The 26,949-nt window shown below is 43.4% G+C and overlaps 2 protein-coding genes across 2 annotated transcripts in view; one reads left to right on the top strand and one right to left on the bottom strand.

Annotated features, from left to right (window-relative positions):
* prpf38b (pre-mRNA processing factor 38B) overlaps positions 1–3,362 on the top strand; it is a 6,754-nt gene extending 3,392 nt beyond the window's left edge. The window contains exons 5-6 of the mRNA XM_085438769.1: positions 571–806; positions 2,007–3,362. Of these exons, the coding sequence (XP_085294895.1) occupies positions 571–806; positions 2,007–2,664 (894 nt within the window). The 3' untranslated portion in view covers positions 2,665–3,362. The remainder of the gene's footprint in view (positions 1–570; positions 807–2,006) is intronic.
* Positions 2,929–26,949, bottom strand: LOC146687834 (uncharacterized). Its single transcript, XM_085440405.1, has 45 exons — positions 26,919–26,949; positions 26,395–26,655; positions 26,031–26,297; positions 25,648–25,917; positions 25,056–25,316; positions 23,359–23,619; positions 22,934–23,194; positions 22,571–22,831; positions 22,027–22,287; positions 21,489–21,749; positions 21,128–21,388; positions 20,772–21,029; positions 19,982–20,248; positions 18,961–19,218; positions 18,605–18,865; positions 18,247–18,507; positions 17,911–18,168; positions 16,971–17,231; positions 16,621–16,881; positions 16,232–16,495; positions 15,895–16,152; positions 14,575–14,838; positions 14,201–14,461; positions 13,585–13,845; positions 13,249–13,503; positions 12,892–13,158; positions 11,991–12,251; positions 11,661–11,918; positions 11,319–11,579; positions 10,947–11,210; positions 10,595–10,858; positions 9,347–9,604; positions 9,002–9,262; positions 8,601–8,858; positions 8,253–8,513; positions 7,532–7,792; positions 7,146–7,406; positions 6,426–6,695; positions 6,071–6,340; positions 5,533–5,793; positions 5,165–5,425; positions 4,799–5,089; positions 4,383–4,619; positions 4,246–4,299; positions 2,929–4,095 (listed from the first exon to the last, which is right to left on the bottom strand). Exons 1-45 carry the CDS (start codon positions 26,947–26,949, stop codon positions 3,812–3,814), a joined length of 11,367 nt encoding a protein of 3,788 aa, XP_085296531.1. The 3' UTR covers positions 2,929–3,811.

The raw sequence follows: 26,949 nt of genomic DNA, 5'->3' as shown, positions 1-26,949 counted from the left end.
ACACTGTGGGCAATTTTTATTCTCTTTGAGCGTTCATTATGCTTTTGGGAGATTGAAGAAGGAAGCTAAAGCTTCTTTCTCTTTTTTCCCTTTAGCACAATGACAGTGTGCCCCGATGTTTCACTCTTTCTTTCCTTCATATTTAAGTTAAAGTTATAGTTTATAGTTAAACATTAGCACTTTTTTGAAGATGCTGTCAAGGATATGAAGGATGGGCATTGCGTCGTATAAATGTACTGACTTTTGCTGCATAATTAAAGCTCACTCTGTAAATACAGACACAAGGAAATAACAGACAGGTTAGGTGAGACCAGACTTTTAAGATATTCAGAGCTGTGTGTCCACTATTAATAAGTAAGGCCAGGCACATTTGATTGGTTTTTGGTCTTTGATGAGAGATTAAGCTAGATGAACAGAGGTGAAGGTTCAGTGCTTGGTCATCACAAATTGCTTTTCGATGTGAGGCAAGATTGGAAAAAAAAAATATATTTGTCAATGTACTAAATTTGTGTGCTAACTGAGTTTTTTTTTCTTTTTCTTGCTTTATTTCCCCCCACCATTTGGTTTTAGGAGCTCGACGTAAAAGCAGGAGGTGGTTGTGTGATGACCATTGGAGAGATGCTGCGCTCCTTCCTGACCAAACTGGAGTGGTTTTCCACACTGTTCCCCCGTATCCCAGTGCCTGTGCAAAAAGTTATTGACCAGCAAATAAAGGCAAGGCCACGGAAGGTACCTCAGAAGGAGACGCAAGAGGACGAGGACGGGTTTGCAGAGTCGGGAAGGCAAGGAGAACGCCGGCGCTCCAGGTAACGGCAGTGATTCAAGTGTTTCTACTGAGCTGTAGACTTCTCGGCAGGTTATAGCTTTCATGGAGCAATAAACGGGACAGATTTAAGTCCTGCAGTGTGTGAGCTGTTGACTTGTTTTCATGTTAACTTATTTTACTGCCCCTTAGGTTTTTTTTTTTTTTTTTTATAACTAAAGAAAAAGAAAACGTCTTTCTTATTATTTCTCTCTTTAATGCCAATTACTAATAAAAGCATTTTAACAGTATAAATTGTCAAAATTAACTACATATAAAAATTGTAATGTTCACAAAGGAGGTTTTTGCTTTCCACAAGGACTTTGATCATGAAATGTTATATAAGCTCAAAATACACGAGACACGTTTGTTAATTAAATGGCTAAAAGTAACAGAAAACATGCAAACCTCTGTTAAACAGGTAGAACAGTCTCTTACCTTTAACTTTGTATAGACCAGTCATGCATGTGCATAATCAACAATAAAGGGACATTACTGGGTTATGAAAAAACCAAGGGATAGGTATTAAAGATGTTCATGGTATATTTGTAGTCTGAATGGACACATCAGATATAAAAAAAATTGCGGATTTAGAAGAAAGAAGGATTGCATAACTGAACTGCCACAGGACTGAAGGAGCTCCTTTGATATTTAGTGGGGCATTTAGATTTCATTAGTCTGTCCTTGTGTGTGTCTGACTTGCCAGAACAGTGTGTGTTGTGTGTTTTAAAGAATCCATGTTGCCAAAAAAAAAAATCCGATATGCACAATAAAGTTAGAATAGGTCATATTATTTAAATCTTAAGAATATGTATACGGTATGTGGAGGGTATTTTGCTGGGGTCCAAGCAATATATGTGTACTGGGAAATGGGGAGGTCTCCTCTGACACCCCATAATGATCTCACCATCTCAGATAACTTTGTTTACCACTACTGTCGGTGACATCAGCCTTTGCTAATGCTGACATGCCCATGGAAACAGACACTGCACTATAAATAAGGCTACGTATTCTGCATATGAAACATCCTCATCTGTATATCAGTTTCAAATATCTGAACTCTGCCATGACTAAAAATACCACAGTCTTTTTAAAAAAAAGTTGTGTGTCAGTTAAATGTTAAAACGTAAGAGTTTGGAATTGTGCTCGTGTGGTTTTGTTTTTGAAGTAAATGGTTCTAAGATGATTCTGTCGCTGTTTCCAGGACACCCAGGCGGACACCGAGCCCCCGTAGGTCGCCCAAACGGTCCAGGAGCAGGAGCCACCATCGCGAGAGAGAGCGCCACGGGCCCAGCTTTGATCGAGAGCTGGAGAGAGAGCGTGACCGGCAGAGGAAGGAGAGGGAAGGCAGGGACCGAGACAGGGAGAGGGGGGACAGAGGGGACAGGGAAAGGCGACGCTCCCGTAGCGCGGACAGAAACCGAGAGCGCAAGAGAAGCCACAGCGGTAGCCGGGACCGTAGGAGCGAGCGCAAGGAAAAGGAAAGGGACGGCGGGGATGACAGGAGCAGGAGGAAGGACAGGGATCACCATAAAGACAGAGGCACTGAGAGGGAGAGGTCCAGGGATAAGAAGAGCAGGGGAGAGACTGACGACCGCAGGCACAAGGACGATAGGGAAAGGCACAGGGACGAGAGGAAGGCCAAAAGGTCCAGCCGGAGTCGAAGCAGAGAGAGGAGACACAAAAGTGGGGCAGAGGAGAAGAGCAGGAAACGGGAGCGCAGCCACAGCAGGGAGAGGGACAGGGAGAGAGATGGAGAACAGCGCTCTCACAAACGCAGTCGCAGCAAAGAGAGGAGCCACCATCAGCGAGAGTCCAGCAATGACCATAGTAGACATAGAAGCAGTCCGAGCATCGAGTAAATGCTGCCTTGCAGCAATATTACTTGTGTTTTTCCTCCTCTTTTTCTATATTCGGCTGTCTGCTCTGTCACTTGTGCTAAAAAGAAGGAACAGTTGCACATCGGACATTTGGATTTGTCGTCTATGGCTGATGTTGCTTTATGTTTTTCCGCTATTTCACTCCCCATTAGACCATCGTTAGTCTTCACTTGAATTCTGGAAAGTGGAAAAAAAAAGGCATTTTAATTTTCTATTTTTGTTGTTTTGATTTGTTTTGTTGTCCCAGAAAGATGGGGGTTTGTACATAATTTCCAAGGCTGTCTACACGCTGCACACGGGCAGAGTTGGACTTCCTGCTGGGCCGGATGCCTTCAGTGCTATACTATCGCCATGTAGATTACACGATTCATGAAAAATGACTGTAATTACTTTCAGCCTGTGCAAAAGACCACATGTGGTTACTCTTAAAATTTGTCTGATATGCCTCTGTACACAAATGGTTGAAGTTCAACACTTAACATGAAGGCCATGTGGCTCAGCTAAAGCAGAACAGTTCTGTCCGTGATCACGTGTAGACGTCCTGAGAGCGTTTTAATCCTCTCAAATGCGGTCCGCAAAGGGTAATTTTTACAAAACACACTTGAGCCCTGCTTGTGTTGTGTTTCGGTTATTGCTCTGTTGCATTTTGTTTTCTAATAAAACACTTTAAAAAAAAAAGAAGAAGAAAAAAGCAACGGGTCGTTTGTACAACTCACACGTACACATAAAGAAGCTGAAAGAAAATATTTTCATTATTTTATTAGAATGTAGTCTGAAAATTATTTGCATGTTAAATACACATTTAGCAATGATGATAATTTACAAAATGAGAATTAAAAAAGCAGGAGGAACATGCAACTTCAACCAGCAGTAGACATAAACCCATCTTTATAAAGAGTTTTTAATATAAGCATGAACTGGAGGACAGAGCCTTTTATTCTAAAGACAACTACTTTATTATCAGTGGTGAGGCTAATGCTGAATGCATCTCATGGTACACGAGCAGAGCAACCCACATTAATTCCCACAATCTAATGTGCTTGTGTATTGTGTGTTAAGGATTTGGCATCTAAAAGTGGAACCATTTTTAAAAGGAGAGGTGTGGAGGCCTCAGAAGTGCCTTTTCTGTTTACTGTGGAAGCCCGCTCTCTGTCCGCACACATACGGGCTCAGACTCTGGCCCACTAGCGTCTGCGTAAATGGCCAGCACAGAGATGCAGTAGGTGGCGTTTGGTCTCATATCAGTGAGCATGATGCTCTCCCCGTACACCGTCAGCTGCTGGTGCTCGTGGGACCTGCTTTGCTTTATAACCAGCAGGCTGTAATAAGAAGCACCCTCCACCTTAGACCATGTGATGGAAATGACTGTTGATGTTATGTGTGTGACATCCAACACGGGAGCTGAGATGCTTCCTGATGGAGAGAGGGAAAAAAAGTTCTGAACAGAGTCCCGGAGGACTTAGAACTTCAGAGTGTGATGAAGCTGGTAGACGTGGAAGTTAATTCTTATAAAGCTCTAAAATCAAAACTAAATAGAATAAAATCCAATGAATGTAAACTCACCATTCAGTGACATCTGTTCTTGGAGATCTCTTCTCCTGCGTGCGTGCGTCACCACTAAAGACAGAAGATCAGTTTAGATCTTAATTATTCATTTTTAAACTTGTCTTAATTGTCACCACAAAGCTACTGAACCGTACTTTTTGTGACATTTATTGCTTCACTTTCTCCAGCGGCATTGCTGGCGGTGATCGCGAGATCGCTGGAAGCGATGTTGGACAGAGAGCAGGACAGCTGTGCAGTGCTGCACAGCTGGACCTTTGGCGTTATGCTGTTGTCATACACCGTGTAGTTGACGGCAAACACTGAGGCGTTCCACGAAACTGTGGCAAAGGAGCTGTTTCCAGTGTACACCACACCCGATGGTGGACAAGGAGCTGAGAGAGAGAAATGGGATTTAAAGAAGTTCATTCATTTTTTTTATTTAAAAAGAAAGAAAGAAAAAAAAAAATACAAATAGCTCATATGATTACTAGTTACACCAGATTTTGTGAGGACACATGAAGCACCTGTGTAACTGCAGTGAACAACAGCTCAAATCTGGGGTGTAATCTACCTGTTGTTCCATAAACAGGCATGGATGTGTCGCTCATGCCTGCAGCATTCCTGCTCTTCATTGTGGCGCTGTAATTCGAACTGCAGACGAGAGGAAACTCAAAGTATGTCACATTTGTCCAATAGGAAGAAAGCTCGAACAGGGCCTGGCTGTCTCCCAGCAGACTTCCTTTCAAAGTGAGCATGTAACCGGTGTCGCCACAGGTAATCTGTTTCCAGCTGAAACGCATCACCTCGATCTCGTCCTGCATTGGGAAAAGCTGCACCTCAGCAATAGCTGGTGGACAGGGAACTAAGAGAGGAGGAGTCAGTAACAGTAATGTGAAAAGTTACTCAGGGTTTGACGAATATGAAGCTCCTTTTTTACCTGCTTCAATCTGCACAGGATCACTGAAGGAGCTGTTGCATGTCCCGTCTGAGGCCTGGACAGAGAAACTGTAAACAGTTCCGCAGTCGAGGCCATTGATAACACAGCTGGGGTTTGTGCTGTGACAGTAAAGCATGTCTTCATTTCCAGCCTGAGCACAGCCGTAGTAGTCTTTAGCTGGTCCACTGGGAGTCCACGTCAGCGTCGCGGACTGATTGCTACACTGGTACGTAACTGAGAGTCCACTTGGCTGGCAAGGACCTGGGTAAAAGGAGCAATTAAGATGGTGTAAGTCTTAGAGTGCTAATATTAGTTATATTCTTCAGTCATTTTTGGTACTAATATCATACAAGTCCGAAAACAAATACCTGTGTTCAGTGTTACATTCTGACTGGCTTTGCTGGAGCAGTTCTCATGGCCAGCTGTCACAAACACAGTGTACTGCTCATCACAGTGGAGCTCTGATAAGCTGCAGTTTGTGGAGCTTGTGTTGCAGGTATGCGTGTGTCCATCTGCAGCCTCAGCGACAACGTGGTAGGTTTCAGCACCTGGAGACGGAGTCCAGGACACCACCGCCATGTGATGCTCACAGGCAGCGTTCACACTCACGTCTGTGGGTGGACAGGGCTCTGTGGAAAAAGACGAGTCAACATAAATACACAAAGGCCAGGTGATGGGTTTTTAGTTACTTAGATTTAGTAGCTTTTAATTATCTGTATCTGCTGTATTTAAGCTATGATTTTGGCTGTATTACTAAACCACTTTGTTGGGGGGGTTTTCTTGCTAATTTATTTAAAAAATACTTGTCTACTTCCAGTCTTTAAGCTGAGGTAAGCTGCATATCTGTTAACTTAGAACTTCCAAACTTGATGCACTTTTTGACAGAAAATAAACATGAAGACGTACCCATGCTAACTTTGGAGGGAGGACTTCTCATACTGCTGCAGGCGTCCGATGAAGCAGCTACGCTGATGGTGTACTGAAGGCCACACTGTGCTTCCAGGAGGGAGCAGCTGGTGCCGGTGTTATTGCAGGTCAACAACGTGTAATCACTGGCTTCTGCTGCAGCAGTGTACACAGTGTTTCTCTCACTACCCTCCATGAGATCCCACATAACAAGGATGGAGGAGTTGTGACACTGGGGGACAGCAGTGATAGCAGAGAGGGAGCAGGGGGCTGAGAATGAAGCAGATGTTGATAAGTTCAGACTGTGGCACGAGTAATTAACTGAAATGAGAAAACACAGCTCTTACTGAAGTACCTGTTTCCAAACTGATGGGGGCACTGGGCTGACTCTCACACTCGCTGTTTTTGGCCAATACGCTGAAGTTGTAAAGCACACCACAGGCCAGGTCTTTCATCTCACACGTCATGTTGGTAAAGGTGGTGCAGTTGGCTCTGTAGTCATTTCTACCTACAGCTACACCGGACACAGTGTAGCTGTCTGCCCCGGGAGCATCAAGCCATGATATCCAGGCAGAGTTGGTCACACAGTCAACGCTGCCCATGATCCCCTGGGGCTGGCAGGGAGCTAAAACACATAAAGTTGATTTGGTGATTGGTTGGAAGGATCCATGCAAGCCAGCGTAGTTTGTCAAGTGTTTTTTTTTTCTTTGAAGCTTGAATTTAAAATCCTTCTCCTCTTATACAAGATCTTGAATAATTAGGCTCCATCTTATTTTGAAGACCTTATAGTTCCACAGAGCACTTCGCTCTCAGACTGCAGGTTCCTAGAGTATTTAGAAGTAAAATGAGAGGCAGAGCCTGGATTTAGGAGACAGACACCCTGTCTGTTTAATATTAGGCTTAAAACTTTCCTTTCTGGTAAAGCATATAGTTAGGGCTGGATCAGGTGGCCCTGAATCCTCCCTTAGTTATTACACCTAAGCTGCTGGGGGGCCACTATATATATAAAGTGCCTCGAGGTGACTATTGTCATTTGGCGCTTTAGAAATATTGAACTGAACTGAAGTTGTCTAACCTGACTGGATGCTCTGGGTCTGACTGTGCACGCTGCGGCAGTGTTCTCTGACAGAGGTCACCTGGACTGTGAAGGTTTTTCCACATGTGGCATTGCTGCTGAAACATACAGTGTTTGTGGTGTTGCATAACTCGCTTTCGCCATTCTCAGCAGCTAGTGAAACCAAGAAGTGGTCAGCATCTCCGATGGCTTCCCAAGAAACTGTCAGATCGTTTGACGAACAGTCGACCTGGGTGCTCACGTTCTGAGGCGGGCAGGGGACTGAAAACATGACAACAGTTTGAATACACAGCTGAATGCTTTAAATTGCAAACATTTGATCGCCTGCACAAAATTCATATTTTAAAAGTGCTTTAGGCTCTGGTCACTGGTGTTGTTTCTCTTACTTGAGTTGAATTTCAGAGGCCAGCTGGGGACGCTAGAGCAGCTGTCACCCATAGCTACAACGTGAACGGTGTAGAGGCTGCCACAGGTGAGGTTGTTGAGGCTACAGCTAAGGCCAGCGGTCTGACAGCTGTCATTATTAACATGGCCACTGTGGGCCATGACTGAGTACTTTACAGCACCCTGACTGGAAGCCCAGGACACAACAGCAGTGTTGTTAGCACAATCCATCACCACTGAGACGTCAGTGGGAACACAAGGTACTGAAGATAAAGCAGACACAACAAACAGGATCAGTCACTCAGTGTGGAGAGCATCATGAGCAAAAACCTCAGTATACAGCAAAATGATTACTACTGCTACACAACACCTTAACTATGCTGACTTTACATATTTAAAAGCACAGACTGTAGAAATAATAAAGCTTGTGTCCATCCCCTCACACCATAACTAGACATTGTCACACTTTTTCCTTGTTCAGGCTTCCTATGATTGGACAGCCTCCCAGCACTGACTAGATGCTTGGAGACCAGCAGAGGAAAAGTGGGAGTCTCAGAAAGGTTTGTTTGCCCAGTGACCACAAAAACATGTCACTTTCCTCACCTTTAAATTCTAACAGAGAAAAAAAAATCCTTTCAAATATGAAAACAGAATTAAGAAATGAAGTTTAAATATAGCAATGAAAGCCTGCGTTTCCTGCTCTAGTAGCCATGCAATCCTCACCTGATTGCAGACTTGTGGCTGGACCGGAGGTGACGTCACACTGCTGGTTGGAAGCTGTGACGGAGACAGAGAAGTTCTGTCCACACATCAGGTCAAGGAAGCTGCACTTATTAGTGTCTGACATGCACATTTTTGACACACCGGTGTCAGTCTGCATGGTGGCTGTGTAGACATCTGACCCATTACTAGGCTGCCAGGTTACCACAGCAATACTAGTAAGACAGTCCTGGCTGGCGGAGACTCCGATGGGTTTGCATGGCCCTGGTATAAAAACATATAAACTCAGATTAGAGCTCACTTCTCCATTATGTGTGGTTGGTCAAAACTGTGTATCTGAACAGTACGCACAGGTCTGCACAGAGACTGAAGCGCTCGAGTTTCCAGGACAGTACCAACTGTGAGGTGTGATTTTGATGCTGTATTTTTGTCCGCAGGTAAATCCAGTGAAGCTGGCTGTGGTCATGTTAGTGTTGAGACTGACTGACTTGTTTCCCGCCTCAGCGTAAACCGTGTACATCTTTGCCCCACTGCTGGCATCCCAGCTCAGAGACACCACTTTCATATCACAGTTCACAGTGGCAGACAAATTCTGGGGAGCACAGGGGTCTGGAAAGAAACAATGATCTGATAATGTTTCTTTTACTTGTGCAAATTTCTAAGAAAAACTGTAGAAACTGCTGAACAATTACAGACATGAGATGATGTATTCTGACTTCATTTCACTTTGTTTTCATTTGTCAATATCATACCCATGTGGATGATTGAGCTGTTGCTCGGCAGACTGGTGCAGTTGTTGCTCTTTGCTCTCACTACAACACTGTACTCCTCCCCACAGTGCAGGTCGCTCCAGGTGCAGGAGGCGGTATTGCTTATGCAGCGGTGAGTGTGGCCGTCGAGGCCAGTGGCTACAGCAATGTATGTTTCAGCTCCATCAGTTGGCTGCCAGCTGACGGAGCCCACGTCAAACCCACACTCTGCGTCAGTTGCCAAACCCCTTGGTATACATGGAGCTGTGTCCCAAAAAGGAAAACAAAACAAAACAGTCAAAACATAAACGTTAAAATAATTTGCATATGATGTAGAAAAAGTCCCACCAGTTTTGAAGAAGGTGGGACTGCTGGGGATGCCATTACACATGCTGCCCTGTCCTCGAACAGTGACATTAAAGTCCTGTCCACAAGGCAAAGAGGCTCTTAGAAGCGTTTGGTTTGTGCTGTAAATCTTCACCAATCCGTCGCTGCCGCTCACTGTAACTAAGAAACTCTCAGCACCACTCGCCTCTTGCCAGGAGATCTTCATCTCATCGGACTCACAGAGCACCTCAGCAGAAACATTTGTAGGTGGACATGGCTCTGTAAAAAGAGAGAAAAGAGTTCAAATCTTCATTTTTTACATCATAGTTGATGAAAACTAGGTTTAGTTAATTAAAACAAAATAAAAGCTAGACTTTAGAAAGAAAAAACATTAAAAATATAGAGGAAATTCTTAGCTTTAGGCTTTGTTAATTTAGTAAAAGCTGTTATGGCAACTTGCCCAATGAGGCTTTGATAGACATGTTTACTGGCACTTTGGTTGACTCCCAAGACTGTGAGTCAACTGCCTTTAAAACATTCTGTGTTTTTATTGTAATACATGTGCCAAATCTTGCCTCTCACATATGTCCTCCATCTAAATGTTTAAAAAGATCAACACAGATATAAATACGCAAACAAGCAAACCCACTCTGGAAAATAACTGAAACTCATCTGAAGGTCAAAATGAAATTAAAATAAAAAATAATTAGACAAAAAACGAATGCAAAAATAATAACTCTGCCAGTAAAGATGTCCGATTAATCTATAAATATTTCTTACTTTAAACTTCAGCGTCTGATTTAAAGGGACTGTGTATCCCTGCATCCTGTTTTTACATGTAAGCCTCTAAACTTTTTGTAAAGAGGGTTGTACGATATAAAAATACAGTTTTTATTCCCGAACTTATTTTTACGTGATTAGAGTAATGAATATCTTCAACTCTAAAATGAACTTTAAGTATCAAAATCGACCCTTTAGAGTCTTATTATGTAAAAATGTTCTATGACTGTTTTACTGCTGTTGATGCCTTAAGATTGACATGTTTGGAGGAAATCCCATTTCTTCTTTCCTACTTATTGCTAGATTATTGAGTCTGCTATGCATGCGGTTTTATAAGATCATTACTTGTTTTATATTTAAAATATATATTCAAATGTAAAATAAAATATATCATATATTTACAATGGGAACAGTTTCAGTGAGAATCTCCACTGTTGTGTAGCTGAAACAAGGGATTTTCTGTACTTTACAGTTTGGTCTCAGGAGTACCTGTGTGGATGAACACGGCACTGCTGGGTTGGCTACAGCAGCCTCTGTTGTGGCCTGTAACAGTAAAGTTATACATCTCTCCACAGTCCAGACCCGAGAACTGACAGCTGGAGGTCACTGAGTCACACGTTTTCTCTTCCCCTCCTGACGCCTTGATGGCGCTCGCTGTGTACAGTTCAACATTAGACCTCTCTTCCCAGGATAGGACAGCAGTACGGGAGCTGCACTGCAGATTGACAGCTACTCTCTGAGGAGGACAAGGACCTGAGGAAGATGTTTATGTTTGTTTTATTGTGAGCAAATGAAATCAGCAGCAGCCATGCATGCACATTACCTGTAAAAGCTCACTCACGTGTGGTAAAGTTAGACAGTGTCTGTGTGCTGAGGCTGCACTGGTCGTTGCTGGCGTTGATGCTGAGACTGTAGGTTTCCCCACAGCTTAAACTTGTCATGTTACAGCTTTCCTGCTGAGTTGTGCACAGAGTTTGAAGACTTCCACCAACGACAGCCATCAGGGAAATGTTAGTTGTGCCATAAGTGCCGTTCCAGGACACCAGGACTGCATTGTCAGAGGTGCAGTTGACTTCCACTGTCATGTCTCTGGGCAGGCATGGGGCTGAGGAAATATAAATATATATAAATATATATATATAAAAATATAAATAAATCAAGGTTCCCAAATGAAAAAAAAAACATCAGATATATATGCTGAGTGTTTCTTTACCTGATGTAAGCGAGACCACTGAGCTGTCAGAGCTGTTGTACTGCTGTCCTAACGCCTTGACCCAGACACTGTACACTGTACCACACATCAGCCCTGAGACCACACAGGAGGTGTTTGTGCTCATACAGGAGGTGTAGTGGCCATTTTGGTTGTCAAAGTAGGCAACATAACCCAAAGCGAGGTCACTCTGCTGCCAGGATGCAGTTGAAGTAAGCTGTCTGCATGACATGCTGGCTTGAACATTAGTAGGTGGACACGGCTCTGAATGAAGAGAAAAGGGTCACATTTAAACGCTCACTCTGGAAACACAACCTGTGCATCACTTCTGATGGATTGACAAACCTGTCACGAGGCGGTAGGGTGCAGAGCTCACAGTGTTGTTGCATGCCAGGCTTTGTGTCATCACAGTGATGCTGTAGGTGTGGCTGCACTGCAGAGCAGTCAGGGAGCAGTGTGTGTTGCTGGTGTTACAGGCGACTGTCAAGTTTCGGTCACTCACAGCCTGAACAGAGTACGACGCAGCACCTCTCGCTGTGTTCCACATCACCCGGGCAGTACTCAAGTTGTAGTGGATGGACACATTTGTAGGAACGCAGGGCTCTGGAGGGAGAACAAGTTAAACGGTCTGAACTGTGATGTAAATGAGACAAAAGGTTTGGCTGAAACGAGCACCTGTGGTGAGGTATCCTGTCATCTGAGAACTGCTGTTACAAGTCTCTCCAACAGCCTTCACAGTGACGTTGTATTCCTCTCCGCATCGCAGAGGCCTCGGCTGACAGCTGGTTTGGTTGGTGGTGCAGCTGGCTGTGTGTCCTGAAGAAGCTGTGAGCACAGTAATGTAGAGCACAGCTCCATCGCTGGGCTGCCACGATATGTTGGCAGAGCTGCCCCCACAGTCGTAAATCACTTCAATATTGCTTGGCTCACAAGGTCCTGTGGGATCAAGAATAATATCAAGTATGGTAACTCTTTACAACAAGGGACACAAAAACTTGGTTACTAAAGAACAAGTGATGAGTCATGAACGAGCTGGTAGTTAATGAGATTTTCATCAGCAGTTTCTTAATAGCTTCCCTAATAATTTATACAAGATAATTATTCACTAAAGACATAAAGAATCTATCTGTTTATATAGCTATTATTGATTTTTGGCTCTCTTCCCGGCATGTCTTTGTTCTGTCTTCCTCCCCACACCTACCAAAGTTGTGGCAGATGGCCCCCGATGATGAGCCTGGTTCTGCAGGAGGTTTCTTCCTACTAAAAGGGATTTTTCCTTCCCACTGTCACCAAAGTGCTAACTTATAGGGTTTTATTTGCTTGTTGTTATTTGCTCTGTATTATTGTGGGGTCTTTACATCACAGTATAAAGCATGTACCTTAAGGCTGCTGTTGTGATTTGAGGCTATATTAATAATATTGAAATTAAAATAATCCATAGGTAATGAGGAACTTCACTATTAAGAGACCACTTAGTAAGATGCTTCACTACTTGTGGCAACACAGAAAGAGTAGCTAATATTGAATTGATCAGTAACGAGTAGTTTGATGCCACGTTGTGTGGGGTTTTCATTACCTGATGTTAGAGGGACCACTATGCTGTCAGAGCTGTTGTACTGATGTCCCAGGGCTTTGACCCAGACGTTGTACACCGTGCCACACATCAGCCCTGAGACGACACAACTTGTATCCGTGTCTGTGCCAACACAGAAAGTGTCGTGTCCACGCTGGCTGTCGAAGTAGGCAACATAACCTGCAGCAAGGCCACTCTGCTGCCAGGACACCGTTGCAGTGGGTTGCCCACAAGACACATTGGCTTGAATGTTTGTGGGTGGGCAGGGTTCTGAATTAAGGGAAAACAAACACATTTAGTTATTAAAATGCACACATGTACATACGTGTACACATGTTCCTTCCTGATTTGACTACTAACCTGTCATAAGGAGGGAGGCGTCAGAGATCTGACTGTCACAGGCCTGGTTTTTAGCCGTCACAGTGATGCTGTAGGTCTGACTGCATTGTAAACCAGTCAGAACACAGTCAGTGTTTATGGTGTTACAGGTTAAACTCAGGCCTTGCTGTGTCACAGCTCGGACAGAGTATGAGCTTGCACCGCTCCCTGCACTCCACTGCACCTTGGCAGCACTCACGTTATAGTGAAAGTTGACATTCATAGGAACACAGGGCTCTGGAGGGAGGAAACATTATAAAAGTTAGAATTTTTGAAAGTAAAAAACTCCCCCTGTGTTAAAAGCTACTGTATACTCACCTGTTGTGATGGTGGTGGGGACACTGGAAGGACCAGTATATCCGGGGTCCACTGCTTCCACAACAACAGAGTATTCCTGTCCACAAACCAGGCTGTTAAGATGACACGATGTGCCCAAGTCACTGCAGTTGGAGCTGTGTCCGTTAGCAGACGTGGCCTGGACCATGTATCCCGTGTTTGCTGCAGTATTACTCCAAGTGACCAGAGCTTTAAAGGTAGTACAATTTAGCTCAGCTGACACATTGGTAGGAGGGCATGGGCCTAGAAATAGAGAGAAGCACAACTTGGAAGCAGATATAGAAAATGAGGAAATGAATGGTAAAATTTAAGTGATAGTTTGAGATTAAACCACAGGTTTATGTGCTATTTAATCCATATACAATCTGCAGGGCTTTAATGTAACATCATGGGTTTATAGACTGTCTCTTGCAGTAACACCTGCACTATGTGCCAGTCTATGATGTTAGTAACAAGCTAAATGAATGTGCTGTTAGCATTTAGCTTCAAATTAATAAAATAAACACAAATATCTTCTTATTGTAGTGCAATTAAGAAGAGACCAAGTATATTTCCCTAAATGTAACTGATTTTTGAAAGATGTACATAGCGTGTGTACCTGTGAGCTTCTCTATAGGAGTGCTCCACTCGCTTATACAAACATTTGTGTGTCCCATCACTGTGAAAGTGTAGAGTTGACCACAGCTCAGGTCCAGGAAGGAACAGCTGCTCTGGGTGGAGTCACAGGTGGAGTTCACACCTGAGGCAGACGTAGCCTTAACAGTGTAATTCTGTTTTGTGTCACCTTGGTTCCACTTTACTGTAATGACGCTCGAGCTGCAGTTTTGGTCAGTAGTCGTGTTCTCAGGTTTACATGGAGCTAAAAGTGGTTTGGGGGGGGGGGGGGGGGGGGGGGGAGAAGAAGCAGGTTTACTCAACATATAACAAATTATGTTTTGCTAAATGTCTTGGATTTAAAAGACCTGCACTCACCTGACTGAACCTTGTAGTCAGAGCCAGCAATGACGTTGCAGTGAACAGAAGAGGAGGTGACAACCACCTGGTAGACTTTTCCACACTGCAGGTCACGGATGGAGCAGGAGTCGGATGTCGAGTTACAGGAAGCTCTGTGATCATCTGTGCTGCTGATGGCCCAGGCGGTGTAGTTATCTGAGCCCGGAGTCTGAGACCAGCTCACAGTCATCATGTTGGTGTTACAGTCCAACTCTGCCACAACATCTTTTGGTAGGCAGGGAGCTACAGGGGAGCGTCAAAAACATAATGATACTATACTCTACATACAACAGACAAGCTGCCAAGGTGATTTGATAGGCTGGGAAATAAATAAACTTAAATGTTAATCCTTGAAAGGACCTCAAAAATCCATATTTTCGTGGTTCTCGGGACCAAAAACGGTCCCAAGTCCTTTCAAGGTTTTATAAACGGAATTTTTTGTATCACCAACTTAATTTGTTCTCATAAACCTCTGTAAAAAAAAAGAAGAAGAAGAAGAAGAATTACACTGTCAGGTTTAAAGTCCGACTGGGATGCTTATCAACTGATCTGAGCTATTTTCAGAATTTATAATGATCAATACATGAAAATTAAAGTAAAAGAAGAGATCAGAGAAACATTCTTCAAACACGTTGCGTTTACAGTAGATATTTTGTCCACCAGGGGGCACTCCATAGTATCCATGTTGGCAATAAGTGTTTTAAATGCCACAAACACAACCAGCTGATCCGAGCAGCGCATAAATGAGTAAATAAATACTTATACTTAATTATACTTATGCCTGACAGCTCCATACCTAACATCCTCGGTCAAATATATCCACCACCGCTCCTCTGCACATGTCCAACCATGTCAACATTGCCTCTCCAACTTTATGTCTCAAAAACTGAAGCTGAGCTGCTCCTCTTCTATTATATTTCCAATCCTGTCCTCCAACATCCCACTTCTAATGAAAATCTCATTGAAACCTCTTCTCTCCAGGCACCGCCCCCTGATCCATACTCTCACTACAGATCACAGTTAGGCTTCAAATATCATTGTCTATGCAGACCCTGCCTGACTTTCACCACTTCCACTTTCATCATTGCAAACAACAGGCTCAGAGCTGATCCCTGATGTAATCTCACCCCACCGGTGTCTTACTGTCATTCATTTCCTGCGCCACTCTCACATACTCCAATGCCACTCCTGTCTTCCTCACAGAGGACCACAGTTCCTCCCTTTGCACCAGATCACATGCTTTTTCCAGATCTAAGCAGGTCTAAGACTTGCTCTTGTAGTATAAATGTTTTGTCTTACCCGAGTCAAAAGAAATATCAGTGTGTTTGCTGCTGTTGCAGCTTTCTGTGGAGGCCACCAGTGTTGCAGAGTACGAGCGGCCACAGTGAAGTTTCACAGCGCAGGAGGTGTCATTAGAGGAGCAGGATGCTACGTGGCCGTGCTCCCCTGTCACCTGCACAGTGTAGAAACCTGCACTGCTGCTTTCATCCCAGGAAAAATTCCCATTGTTTGTCCCACAGTCCACTTGGACCGTTAAGTTTGTGGGCTGACAGGGGGCTGAAAGAAAAGGAGAGCTGATGGGTTATGCATGCCCCACAACAACTTTTGCTGCCGTTGCTATGGAAACACTCATTACCTGTACTTATTTCTATGGGTGGACTGTAACTGCTGCGGCAGTTTCCATCCTGGGCTGCAATGCGGAAAGCGTACCTTTGCCCACACAGCAGATTAGCCAGAGTGTGGGAAGAGTTAGAGGTGACGTTGGCTGAATGAGGGAGTGCACTGCCTATCTGCTCATACTGTAAGACATAGATAGCTCCAGTCACCGGATCCCAAGTGAGGGTCAGTGCGTTGGCATCACAGCTGACATGACCCGTCAAGTTAGTGGGTGGACACAAAGCTAGGAAGATACAGGAGGTGAGCAAATCAAAAAGGATTAATGTTTCAGTATTGTTGTTGTTACTTTTTAGTAAATCAGCCTACAGACCCCAAAACACAGAGATGCTCCTTCCAGCTTTCTCTCACCTGTCCTGAGCTGCACTGCTGAGCTTGGTTCACTCCAGCAGCCCCTGTCTACACTGACAACAGTGACAGCGTAGGTTTCCCCACAGTGGAGGTCAGTGAAATTGCATGAGTCTAAATAGTTTGAGCTGCAGGTATGAGTGTGTCCATCATCTGCCATTGCTGTTGCTATGTACATATCAGCTCCCATTACAGGAGACCAGGAGACTGTGCTGTTGCCCTCACAAGCTGGAGACACGGCGATGTTACCAGGAGCACAACGGCCTGCAGAGAACATAAGAAAAATGGTTTCCTGTTGTCTTTCTGAAAAGTAGGGAGAGCTCTCCTCATGGACAATATATGACTTCAAGTACCTGCTGGAAAGCTGTAGGCTGCACTTGGATTTCCTGTGCATGTCTGAGAGTAAGGTGTAACGGTAATGCTATAGGTTTCACCACAGTGGATGTCATGGACTTGACAGCTGGTAGAATTGGTGTGGCAGTGGTGTGCGTGTCCATCCTGTGCTGTTGCTGTCACATTGTATCCTGTAGCACTGGGGCTTCCCACCCACGTCACCAGGGCTGAATGATTCAAACACAGCAGGGCGGCGCTCACGTTCTGTGGGGCGCACGCGACTTTGGAGAGAAAAGAGAAAAACATTCAACGACCAATCAGGTTACAAACACACGAAGTTTAAACTGACGTGTTATGAGGTTGACATTTAGAGGAAATACACATGAGGAAATTGATGACGTCATATTTTCCCTTAATGTTTATAACGATTTGAAAGATGTAGAAACAGATGGAATATAAGCCACATTCACTAGAAAATAGAAACTAATAATAGATTGGGGGGAAGTTAGTGAGGGTTGGCTGTCTGGCTATTTCCCCTTATTTTTATTAATTGTGCTAAGCTGATTTAGCAGGCTGGACAGTGCTATATCTGTCCTGTCTCCGTACGCTCTTGTTCTTTCCCCTTTTTTCTTTCCTCACTCCCCAACCAGTTGCAGTAGATGTCTGCCTCTTCCTGAGCCTGGTTCTGCTGGAAGTTTCTTCCTGTTAAAAAGGAGTTTTTCCTTTCCACTGTTACAAAGTACTTGTTCATAGCGGGTTGCTTGATAGAGTTTTCTCTTGAACACTGAAGAATACCTTCAGTATTCAAGTCCCAATAATCTTGAAGCAACTGTTACTGTGATTTGGTGCTATATAATTGAACCTGAAATTAAAAAATCAATACTATACGGGGCAGATATGAGGTCCAGTGGTGATTTCTTTTCATCTTACTCTATGACAGGAAAAATGTCTGTTATTTACCTGTTTCTAATGATTCGTTGACACTTGGGCTGCTGTTGCACTGCGCCCCCTGAGCCTGGAGTGTTACATTCAAATCCAAGCCACAGGGGAGATTTTCAAACACGCAGCTGGTATTTGTCGTGTGGCAGTCGTCCTGATGCCCTTTTCCTTCTACCTGAGCCAGGAAACTGAGGCTTCCCGCAGGGTCAGTCCACCTGAACACTGCTGTGTTGGTGCCACAGGTATACTGCTTAGAAATGATAACTGGAGAACAGGGAGCTGGAGAAAGAGCAGTACATTGGTTTAGCAGGGGGATGAAGCAAGATCACATGTATGTGCCATTTGAAGCATGCTCACCTGTGGTAATGCTGGTGCTGGTTCCAGGCGCACTGTCGCACTCGTTACCGTGTGCAGTCACTGTAGCTGTGTAGGTCTCACTACACTGAAGATCAGTCAGTGTGCATGAAGCTGTGGCTGAGCTACACGACAATTTGTGGCCGTTTGAAGCTGTGGAGTTAACTGTGTAACCTGTAGCATCAGCCACCGGGGTCCATGACAGAAAAGAGGAACTGGTGCCACAGATCAGAGTGTTATTCATGAAAGTGGGAGGACATGGAGCTGCGAAGGAGACAAAAAGAAACACGTTTAATAAATGTGTTCGTTGATTCTAAAGATTGTAAAACATCTTTGTTTTTGCTGTGTGTGGTTTCCCTACCTGTCATTATAACATGGCTTGCTCCAGTGCTGTTACAGGTGGCGTCCTCAGACATGACTGTGAGGTTGTAAACTTTCCCACACTGCAGCTGCTTCAGCTGACAGGAAGTCGTGTTAGTCCTGCAGGAAATATAATCATGAGATGTGCCATCCTGAGCGAGCACAGTGTGGGTCAGAGCTCCGGGAGATGCAATCCAGGACACCGTGGCCACGTCCGAGCCACAGTGCAGGAAGCTGGTCACGTTAACTGAGTCACATGGTCCTGGAGGAACATACATTACATGATACATGATGTGTCCCAAAAGTCCAAATATGATTTGGAAACTCATGAAATGCACAAATATATGTAAATGACACCTGTTGTGATAGTAGTTTGAATGGGAGCACTGGTGCAGCGGTTGTTCTTGGATGCTACTGTGATGCTGTACTGAGTGGCGCACTGCAGGTTGAAAAAAGAGCAACTAAGATCTGATGAGGAGCATGTCTCAGAGAAGCCATGTGGGCCCATAACTTTAGCTGTGTAGCTGGAAGCACCGAAAGAGGAATTCCAGGAGACCAGCAGCGAGTTTGATCCACAGTCTGTCACTGCTGCCAAGCTCTGAGGGGAGCAGGGTGCTGGAAATAGATATGGCACACTGTAAATCCAACTGCTCAAGTAGTATCTATATAAAAAACTTATCTTAAATGATTTTGTGTTTTAAATGTAAGCCTTTTAAGAATACAATTTCAGAGTTCATATCGCTTTTGTCAGGTTTAATACAGGCTGCACTTGTTCATTAATTAACATGGCAGTTTCCAGAGTTGGCATGTCAAAGGTTTAAAGTAACAAATTACTGGTGCAAGCTAACATATCATGCATGCTTGCTTTATCAAAGCCTTTCTGTTTTTCTTCCAGTATGTTGCTCAGGTTTTGTTTTATTGAGCTCCAGCATTAAGCAAAGCAGCGAATCATGATTCCCTGACTTTTAAACAAGACAAGAATAATGTGTTATCATTTTTGTTTTAATATGAGCATTAATGAGTGTGAGTATTAGGACAGGAGAAGTGCAGCACTGAGGGAATCATGTGACAGCCTATCCCAGCTGACCCAAAGTAAATCCTCATCTATTGGAGGTAATTTATATGAATTTCAGGAGTGGGACCACACCTCCATCAGCATGTGAGGGCATGAAATTTAAAATGCTGTACTAATTAACATTTACAGGACAGTTATGTTGATTGTTTTGTCACATAGTTGGTATAGAATGATCTCTTTCCTTTCTTGCTAAATATTCCGATTCTAAAACAATTGATTTTGGACTTTATCTACTTAAAAAAACATTAAGGAAGCATTAGCAGATAGATGAAATTATAGATTTACAATAACCGTCATTGTTACCTGTCTGAACAGTCTGTGGAGGGCTGTGCGGTCCTTTGCAGCTGCCAGAGGACGCTTCCACTGAGACATTAAACGTCTGTCCACACTGAAGGCCGCTCAGAACACAGCTGGCACCATCAGTGTGGCAGATGACCGAAGTTACATTTCCAGTTAATGGCACAGCAGTGACACTGTATTGGAGGTATGCAGAAGAAGAGATCCAGCTGACCGTTAAGTCATTGGTGCTGCAGGACAAGTCTGTACTGATGTTCCCTGGAGCGCATGGCACTGAGAGAAACAGAACACAGTGGGAGTTAATCACAAAGACTTTTCTCAGCTGAACTGTGTACTGAGTTCGATGAAGAAAGCCATGACCAGTATAGTGTATTAAAACCAAGAAAAATAACTGATCTGGGATTGAGTAGAGTTTAAAAAAAAACTAATTGCTTATCAGTTTGATTGAAAAGAATGTAAAAGAAGGACAACTATGATGCCTTGTTTAGTTTGAGTTTTCTATCTTCACTGCTAAAGTGTTTAAACCAGTAATGTGCGATGAGGCTGGAAAAAGGCAGGTCTTGTTAGGTCAAGTTTCTTTTGCAAGAGATCAGTGAAAAACATAAATTTACATATTAAATCTCAAGTCCAGTGGGGGCATATTTAAGAAATTACTGGTGACAATATTATAGGATATAATATTATAGGAATCACTGCTGTAAAAAAAAAAACGGTCCAAGTAGAAGAAGATTAATCTCAATATACTGAGACTGAGAGGCTTCTCCTCACCGGAGCAATTGCCAGTCAAAGTCAGTACCTTGGTCTTGCCTGAAGGGGGCACTGTAGTTGCTGACACAGGTGCCATCCGTGGCAGTCACAACAATTTCATATGCTTGGCCACAGAGCAGGTTACTCAGTGCGCAGTTGGGGCTGGAGCTGTTGCAGGTGAGGGTCTGCCCATCACTTATGGCTTCCACTGCATAGCTCAGTGCATTCGGACTGGGGTCCCAGGACACGTGAGCGGCTCTAGCACTACAGATCAGCTGGCTCGACACATTAAAGGGAGCACATGGTCCTGGAGTTGGAATGAAATAAAATATCAGTAACGCTTCCAGATTCCCCAAATAAGACCCACATTACTGACATCGGTGGTTTAGGTCAAGGTCGTGTTACCTGTGTTCACAGAGACAGTGTTGCTCTGTTGAATTTCACACTTGTCATCAACTCCTGAAACACCTATTGTGTAAACCTCCCCACAGTGGAGCCCAGTGAGGCTACAGGAGGTTTTATTGGTTGTGCACGAGGACCTGTGACCTTCACTGCTCAAAGCAACAGCAGTGTAGTATTTGGCACCATCACTGGCGAGCCATGACACAGGAACAGGGTGTGGAGCACATGTGCGTGTCACTGTGACGTTGGTGGGAGGACACGGCACTGAAAGGAAACGAATAAGAAACACAATTTGGAGGATTTATCTAACAAAGTCTTGTGGCTCTATCTACATATATGATCATGAAAAATCTGCAGGTCTCACATGTGTCCACTGTGACCTCTGTGCTCGGCAGGCTCTTGCACGTCCCAGTGATAGAAAAGACCGTCACTGAGTAGGAGCTTCCACACTCCAGTCCTCCTGTACTGCACTGTGTCTCTGTGGAGTTACAGTACAGAGGCTGGCCCGATCCTCTGGATATCACAGTGGTGTAGCTCTCAGCAGTAGTGGAGATGTTCCAGAAGACTGTCAGCTCACCAGTTGTGCAGTTCACATGGGCTCCGACTCCTTCAGGACCACATGGCACTGAAAAAAGACACACAACATCATCTGCCATTTAAAATCAATAGAAATGGTATACCATTTCTATACCAGAAATGGCGCTCCACTCACTTCCTTAGGTTAAAAGTAGATATCAGATATCAGATTTTAGATATTATTTATTATTTTTAAATTAAAGTTTCAACACATTTTATTCAACTCATCTGGTTTATTTAGGATATTTCCATTTTTTTGTAATCATTTCTTCTGCAGGATCAAATATGGTGCTCTGATGAACAGATTTAATTTAAAGCAGTAGTACCTGAGTCCATGCTGACCACACTCGAGGCTGACGGACAGTTTCCATCATTGTAAGTGACCGAGACGTTGTATTTCTTTCCACAAGGCAGAGAAGTTATTGTACAGTTGTTCCCTGTGTTGCTGGTGCAGTTTAGCTGATCAGCACTCTGATCTGCTATAGTGGCGGTGTAGAGGCCTGTGGACTGATGGTTCTGCCAGACTATCACAGCACGATTGGCATCACAGTCTCTAAACGCTTCGATGTTTGTCGGAGGACACGGTGCTGGAGAGGAGAAAGATGATTCAGTTCATAGTAACTTAACAGGTGTTAAGTGTCTTCATCATAAATCTGCACATGAAACTGAACATAACAAATGAGGGTGGATCTCACAGAAACATTGTTGGAGACTAACTATTTCATCCTTTTTAAGACTAATTCTGATTTTTGGTGATTTAAATTTTTTTTAAGTAATTGCTGGTTTAATTTTTTTTAGGTATAATATATATAGTGTATAGTCTATACATAGGTGACACAACACAACAGTGTTATCAATCTTCTGACCTACCTGTCATAAAAGAAACCTCCTGACTGGTGGTGCTGTTGCAAATGAAATCCGTGCCAAAAACACTGGCAGTGTAGTTCTGTCCACATCTCAGGCCATCAATCATACGGGTGCTGTCCATTGACATGTACCTGTATGAATTGCCGTGTGCATCTTGGGCGACAATGACGTACAATATAACGCCACTGCTTTCTATCCAATCAAGTGTTGCAGAGTTTTGGCTGCAGTCCACTGATACTGTGACATTGTTTGGGGTGCAGGGAACTGAAAAGAGAGGATGTTAGTGTCTACGAGTCTCTGCCACCTGGTTTAGCAGTATGACATCTCGGGAACTATGAAAATTTCAAACAGTGACTCAATACATACCAGTCTGTGCAACCTCCCCCAAAACTTGGGGAGAGGAGCACTTGCTATTGGAGGCAACAATCCACACGCTGAGGTGTTCACCACATGGCACATTGGTAATTTCACAGCTGCTGGAGGAAGTTGTGCAGTTGTAGCTTTCTTTAGTGTTTCCCTTTGCTTCTACAAAATAGGAAAGAGCTCCAGCAGCAGAGTCCCAGTTTATGACCAGCCTGTTAGGGTCACACTCAGCTTTCCTTCTCAAGTTAGTTGGAAGACAAGGAGCTAAAGAAAGAAAATGGAGAAGAATGTGTATTTTGTTCCTTTCCTTTAATTCAAAGTGTTTAAAAAATAACTAAACTTTACCAGTTGTTAGCGCAACCAACCACAAAAAGCTTCTGTAATCACATTTTAGAAAAGTCACAACAAAGACTGTAAGAAATACTCACAGGTTTGAACAATCACAGGTTCGGTGATGTCGGTGTTACACTGTAAGGTGACAGCATACACACGGTACGTGTAGTTCTGAGCGCACTCCGCATCAGTGAAGTAACACATGATGTCTGTTGTTCGACACTCCGTTGACATGCCATTGCTATCCACAGACGTCGCCACATAATAGAGGGCGTTGTTGGTGGGCTGCCAGCTGAAGACGACTACATTGCTGTTGCAAGTGTATGAAGCCTGAGGATTTGCTGGGGCGCAGGGGACTGGGGGAAAAGAACGAATTAAGGATGGGAGGATAAGATAAGTGCACCTCTCACTTCCATCCTGGCATCAAATTGTAGAAATGACACAATGAGTCATTTTGCACATTTACATAATGCATTTTTTCCCCCTTTCACTGTAATTTCATGACATAAATGACACCCTCATCGTGACCCTAACTCGTCCATATATCGTTTAGTAATCGAAAATGACACAGAAAAAAGCTTAAATTTTGTAGACATGTTAAAAGAAATATGGCTAATGAACAGTTACTTCTATGTATTTGCAAGGGAATGCATACATAGCTGAGGTCACTGATGGCCAAGGGTGTTGGTGGCCAACAAAGCCAGTAGTGACGGCCCTTGAAGAGCTAGGTTCATGCTTGTAGAACCATTAACATTAATTTATTTATTTTCTATGCACCATTCTTTACGCACTAGAGCAACCACTAACAAAAGCGTATTGAATGTAAGTCCACATCGTGCACTTCTTCATAAGCGACCAAAATGTTGCCTACTTTCTCTGATCACCTCAACTCTGGCCACTGTTCATCTGCAGTGAGTGTACTCAGAGTGGAACATGACTCTTGACTCTGTGAAAACTTTTTTAAAACCAATGCTAGCTATACCGAAGTGAGTTGTCGAGGATATCTTAACGTTTTCTGATGTTGTTGCTGCTGTTAGCCTCTGTTAGCTGCTGTTAGTTGGCATTAGTGATACATTTGTTGAAATGCATGTAACATTGTTGACGTCTTAGTGCATAAACTTTAATACAATGTGAGAATGTAATCAAACTGTTTATCAATGGGGAAAGTGTGATTTTTAGGACACTTCCAGAAACTGGTGCCTGCTCTTATGTATTTTTAATGGATTCATTCAAAGTTTATGAGAATGTATCAGTTTGTCGAGAGATGTAATTACACATTAATTATGCATATATATCCTTTTTTGGTTTAAACAACCTAGAAAAAATTATCGATTTCATCTTTAACATCACGCAGGCTACCAAATTCTGTTTTTCATTTACATTAAATTAATCACATCATCAAAACAGCTTGAAGACTTGGTGTACAGTACATGATTGTGTATCTCCTTCACCTGTTCATGTTTCAGACCCATCCTATATATGACTTTTGATAACTCCCTAACTTCAATAGACTGTAAAGAGCTTTTGAAGGCTTTTTTAGCTGGTGTTAGATGGCAGGTCTTATTAGATAACATGAACTTGTGACTTGCTGCTCAAGGAACAAAGAACAAAGGACACCATGGAAAGAACCTAAAAAGTCTGACCTAAGGGTACAGTTTGTTCTGAATAGATTGCACTGTGCAATGTAAGGAAAAAAGAGGAGGTGGAAGTATGATTGAAAACATGCAGTATAAAGGCGACAGGGGATGAGCCTCAGAGAGGTCATATTTGTTTTCACAGCCGCTGCCCTCACCTGTCTCAAACATTGAAGATTTGTTGGAGGTGCTGCTGCAGTCGCCAGAGAGGGCTGTAACACGGACCTCATACTTCTCACCACATTTTAACATGGAGATCTGGCAGCTAGTCGAAGCTGATGTGCAGTTACTAGAAGCGCCGGTTCCATCTACAGCTGTGGCTCTGTACAAGCTGGCCCCAAAGACCACATCCCAAGTTGCTGTCACACTGCCACTGGAGCAGCTGTAGTCCACTGAGACTGTCGTCACCGAATTAATAGCTGAATAAAGTAAAGAAAAAAATGTACAAATTGTAAACAGATGGCATAATTATGTTTCAGAAGTCAGCAAAAATGGTAAATGTAGGTACATAAACATATTCTCGGTTATCCCTAACAGGTCAAACAAAACACTCTGACGGAGCTCATTCACAAATATCATCGCGATGCAGGTAATAGTTGTCCTCATCTATAAAAACAGGGAATCAGGCCTATGCTTCAGTGGTTCTGGTAGTAAATACTTTTCTACGCTTTATCTGATGTTGATTTTATATTTTTAAACAAGAGAAGAGAAGGGAAATAGACAAATAATTGATGTTGCACAGATACTCACTAGAGGTAGTGTGTGTAACATTAGCAGCCTCCCCAGGCACCAAGAAGAAGTTGAATGATGATACTCCCACTGTGTAGGTGGAGCAGGGCTCCAGATTACTTATATCAAAGGTTGTGCTGGTGGTGTTTCTAATGAATAGCATGTTGCTGGGGTTTTTATTGTCACTCACAGCCACTCGGTACAGCAGGACTTTATCCACTGAGTTCCATGTCACTCGGGCTGTACTTCTTCCTGTTGCTACTACTTTCACGTTAGTGGGTGGCTGCACCACTTCCAACAGAAAATACAGGCGTTAATCAGTGATTTAGAAGTAATTATGTATATTTTATGTGTACGTGCATCATCTGAAAAACCATCAAAACCAGCTGTTTGTATGCACTTACACGTTGTTATTATCTTTGTGCTACTTAGGGCACTTCTTCCAGCACTGTTGGAGGCGTAAACTTTGCAGCTGTATGTTGTAAAGTTATTCAAATCATCAATTTGTCCCCTTGAAACTGTGAAGGTCTTAGTGAAGCTCTGTGCTGGAGATTTAATGAACTCTTCCACAATTATAGTATAGTTAACTGCCCCCATCACACTGGTCCATTCAAACCTTATGGAAGTACTTGACACAGCTTCAGAAAGTGTGATCTGAGGTGTAGCCGGCACTGGGGGGATGTAGAAGATGTTCAGCATTACTTTATTTACTTTACTCTTCAAATAAAATTGCTTTGTTTATTCAGATGGTTTAAAACGTGTCCCTACCTGTCATGGCTGTTTTAGTGTCCGTGCACACAAGATCCCAAAACACAAGGACCTTCAGGGTGATGTCATAGACATATCCAGATCTTACCCCCTGTACCACCATCTCTGTGCTGGTTGGTGGTATCATCACCATCAGCGGGGAAATAGTGGTGGAGTTCACAGCTCTCAAGTCCAACACATAAACTGAAGCATTGCTGTAGGTGCTCCATACCACATTAAGGGATGATGCTGAAGGAGATGTAACTGACAGGATATTACATCCTGAGAAAAGTAAGAACATTTATTTATTAAGTTTCTTTGTGGCGCAGAATAAAACAGATGGAAAGTCCTTAAAAGAATACTTAATTAGTTCTTTTTGTTACTCAGTTTGAACACTTCGACAGCTTTCTTCAAGCCTCATGTTTTTCCTATGTCTAAGCACTTTTAATATGACATTCACAAGGTCAAACTCCTAATGGAGGTAACTCAGGGTTCAGCATCTTGCCCAAGGATTCTTTGACATATAGGTATAGTGAATAACCAACCTTCCAAATTGTAGACCATCTCCAGTATCAT

This window comes from Copadichromis virginalis, linkage group LG18 (assembly GCF_057382275.1).
Source record: "Copadichromis virginalis isolate Kocher_CV1m ecotype Utaka linkage group LG18, C_Virginalis_male_GT1.1, whole genome shotgun sequence".
In the NCBI taxonomy this organism is placed as follows: Eukaryota; Metazoa; Chordata; class Actinopteri; order Cichliformes; family Cichlidae; genus Copadichromis; species Copadichromis virginalis.
The sequence above is the reverse complement of the archived record's forward strand: the minus strand, read 5'-3'. Positions and strand labels throughout refer to the sequence as shown.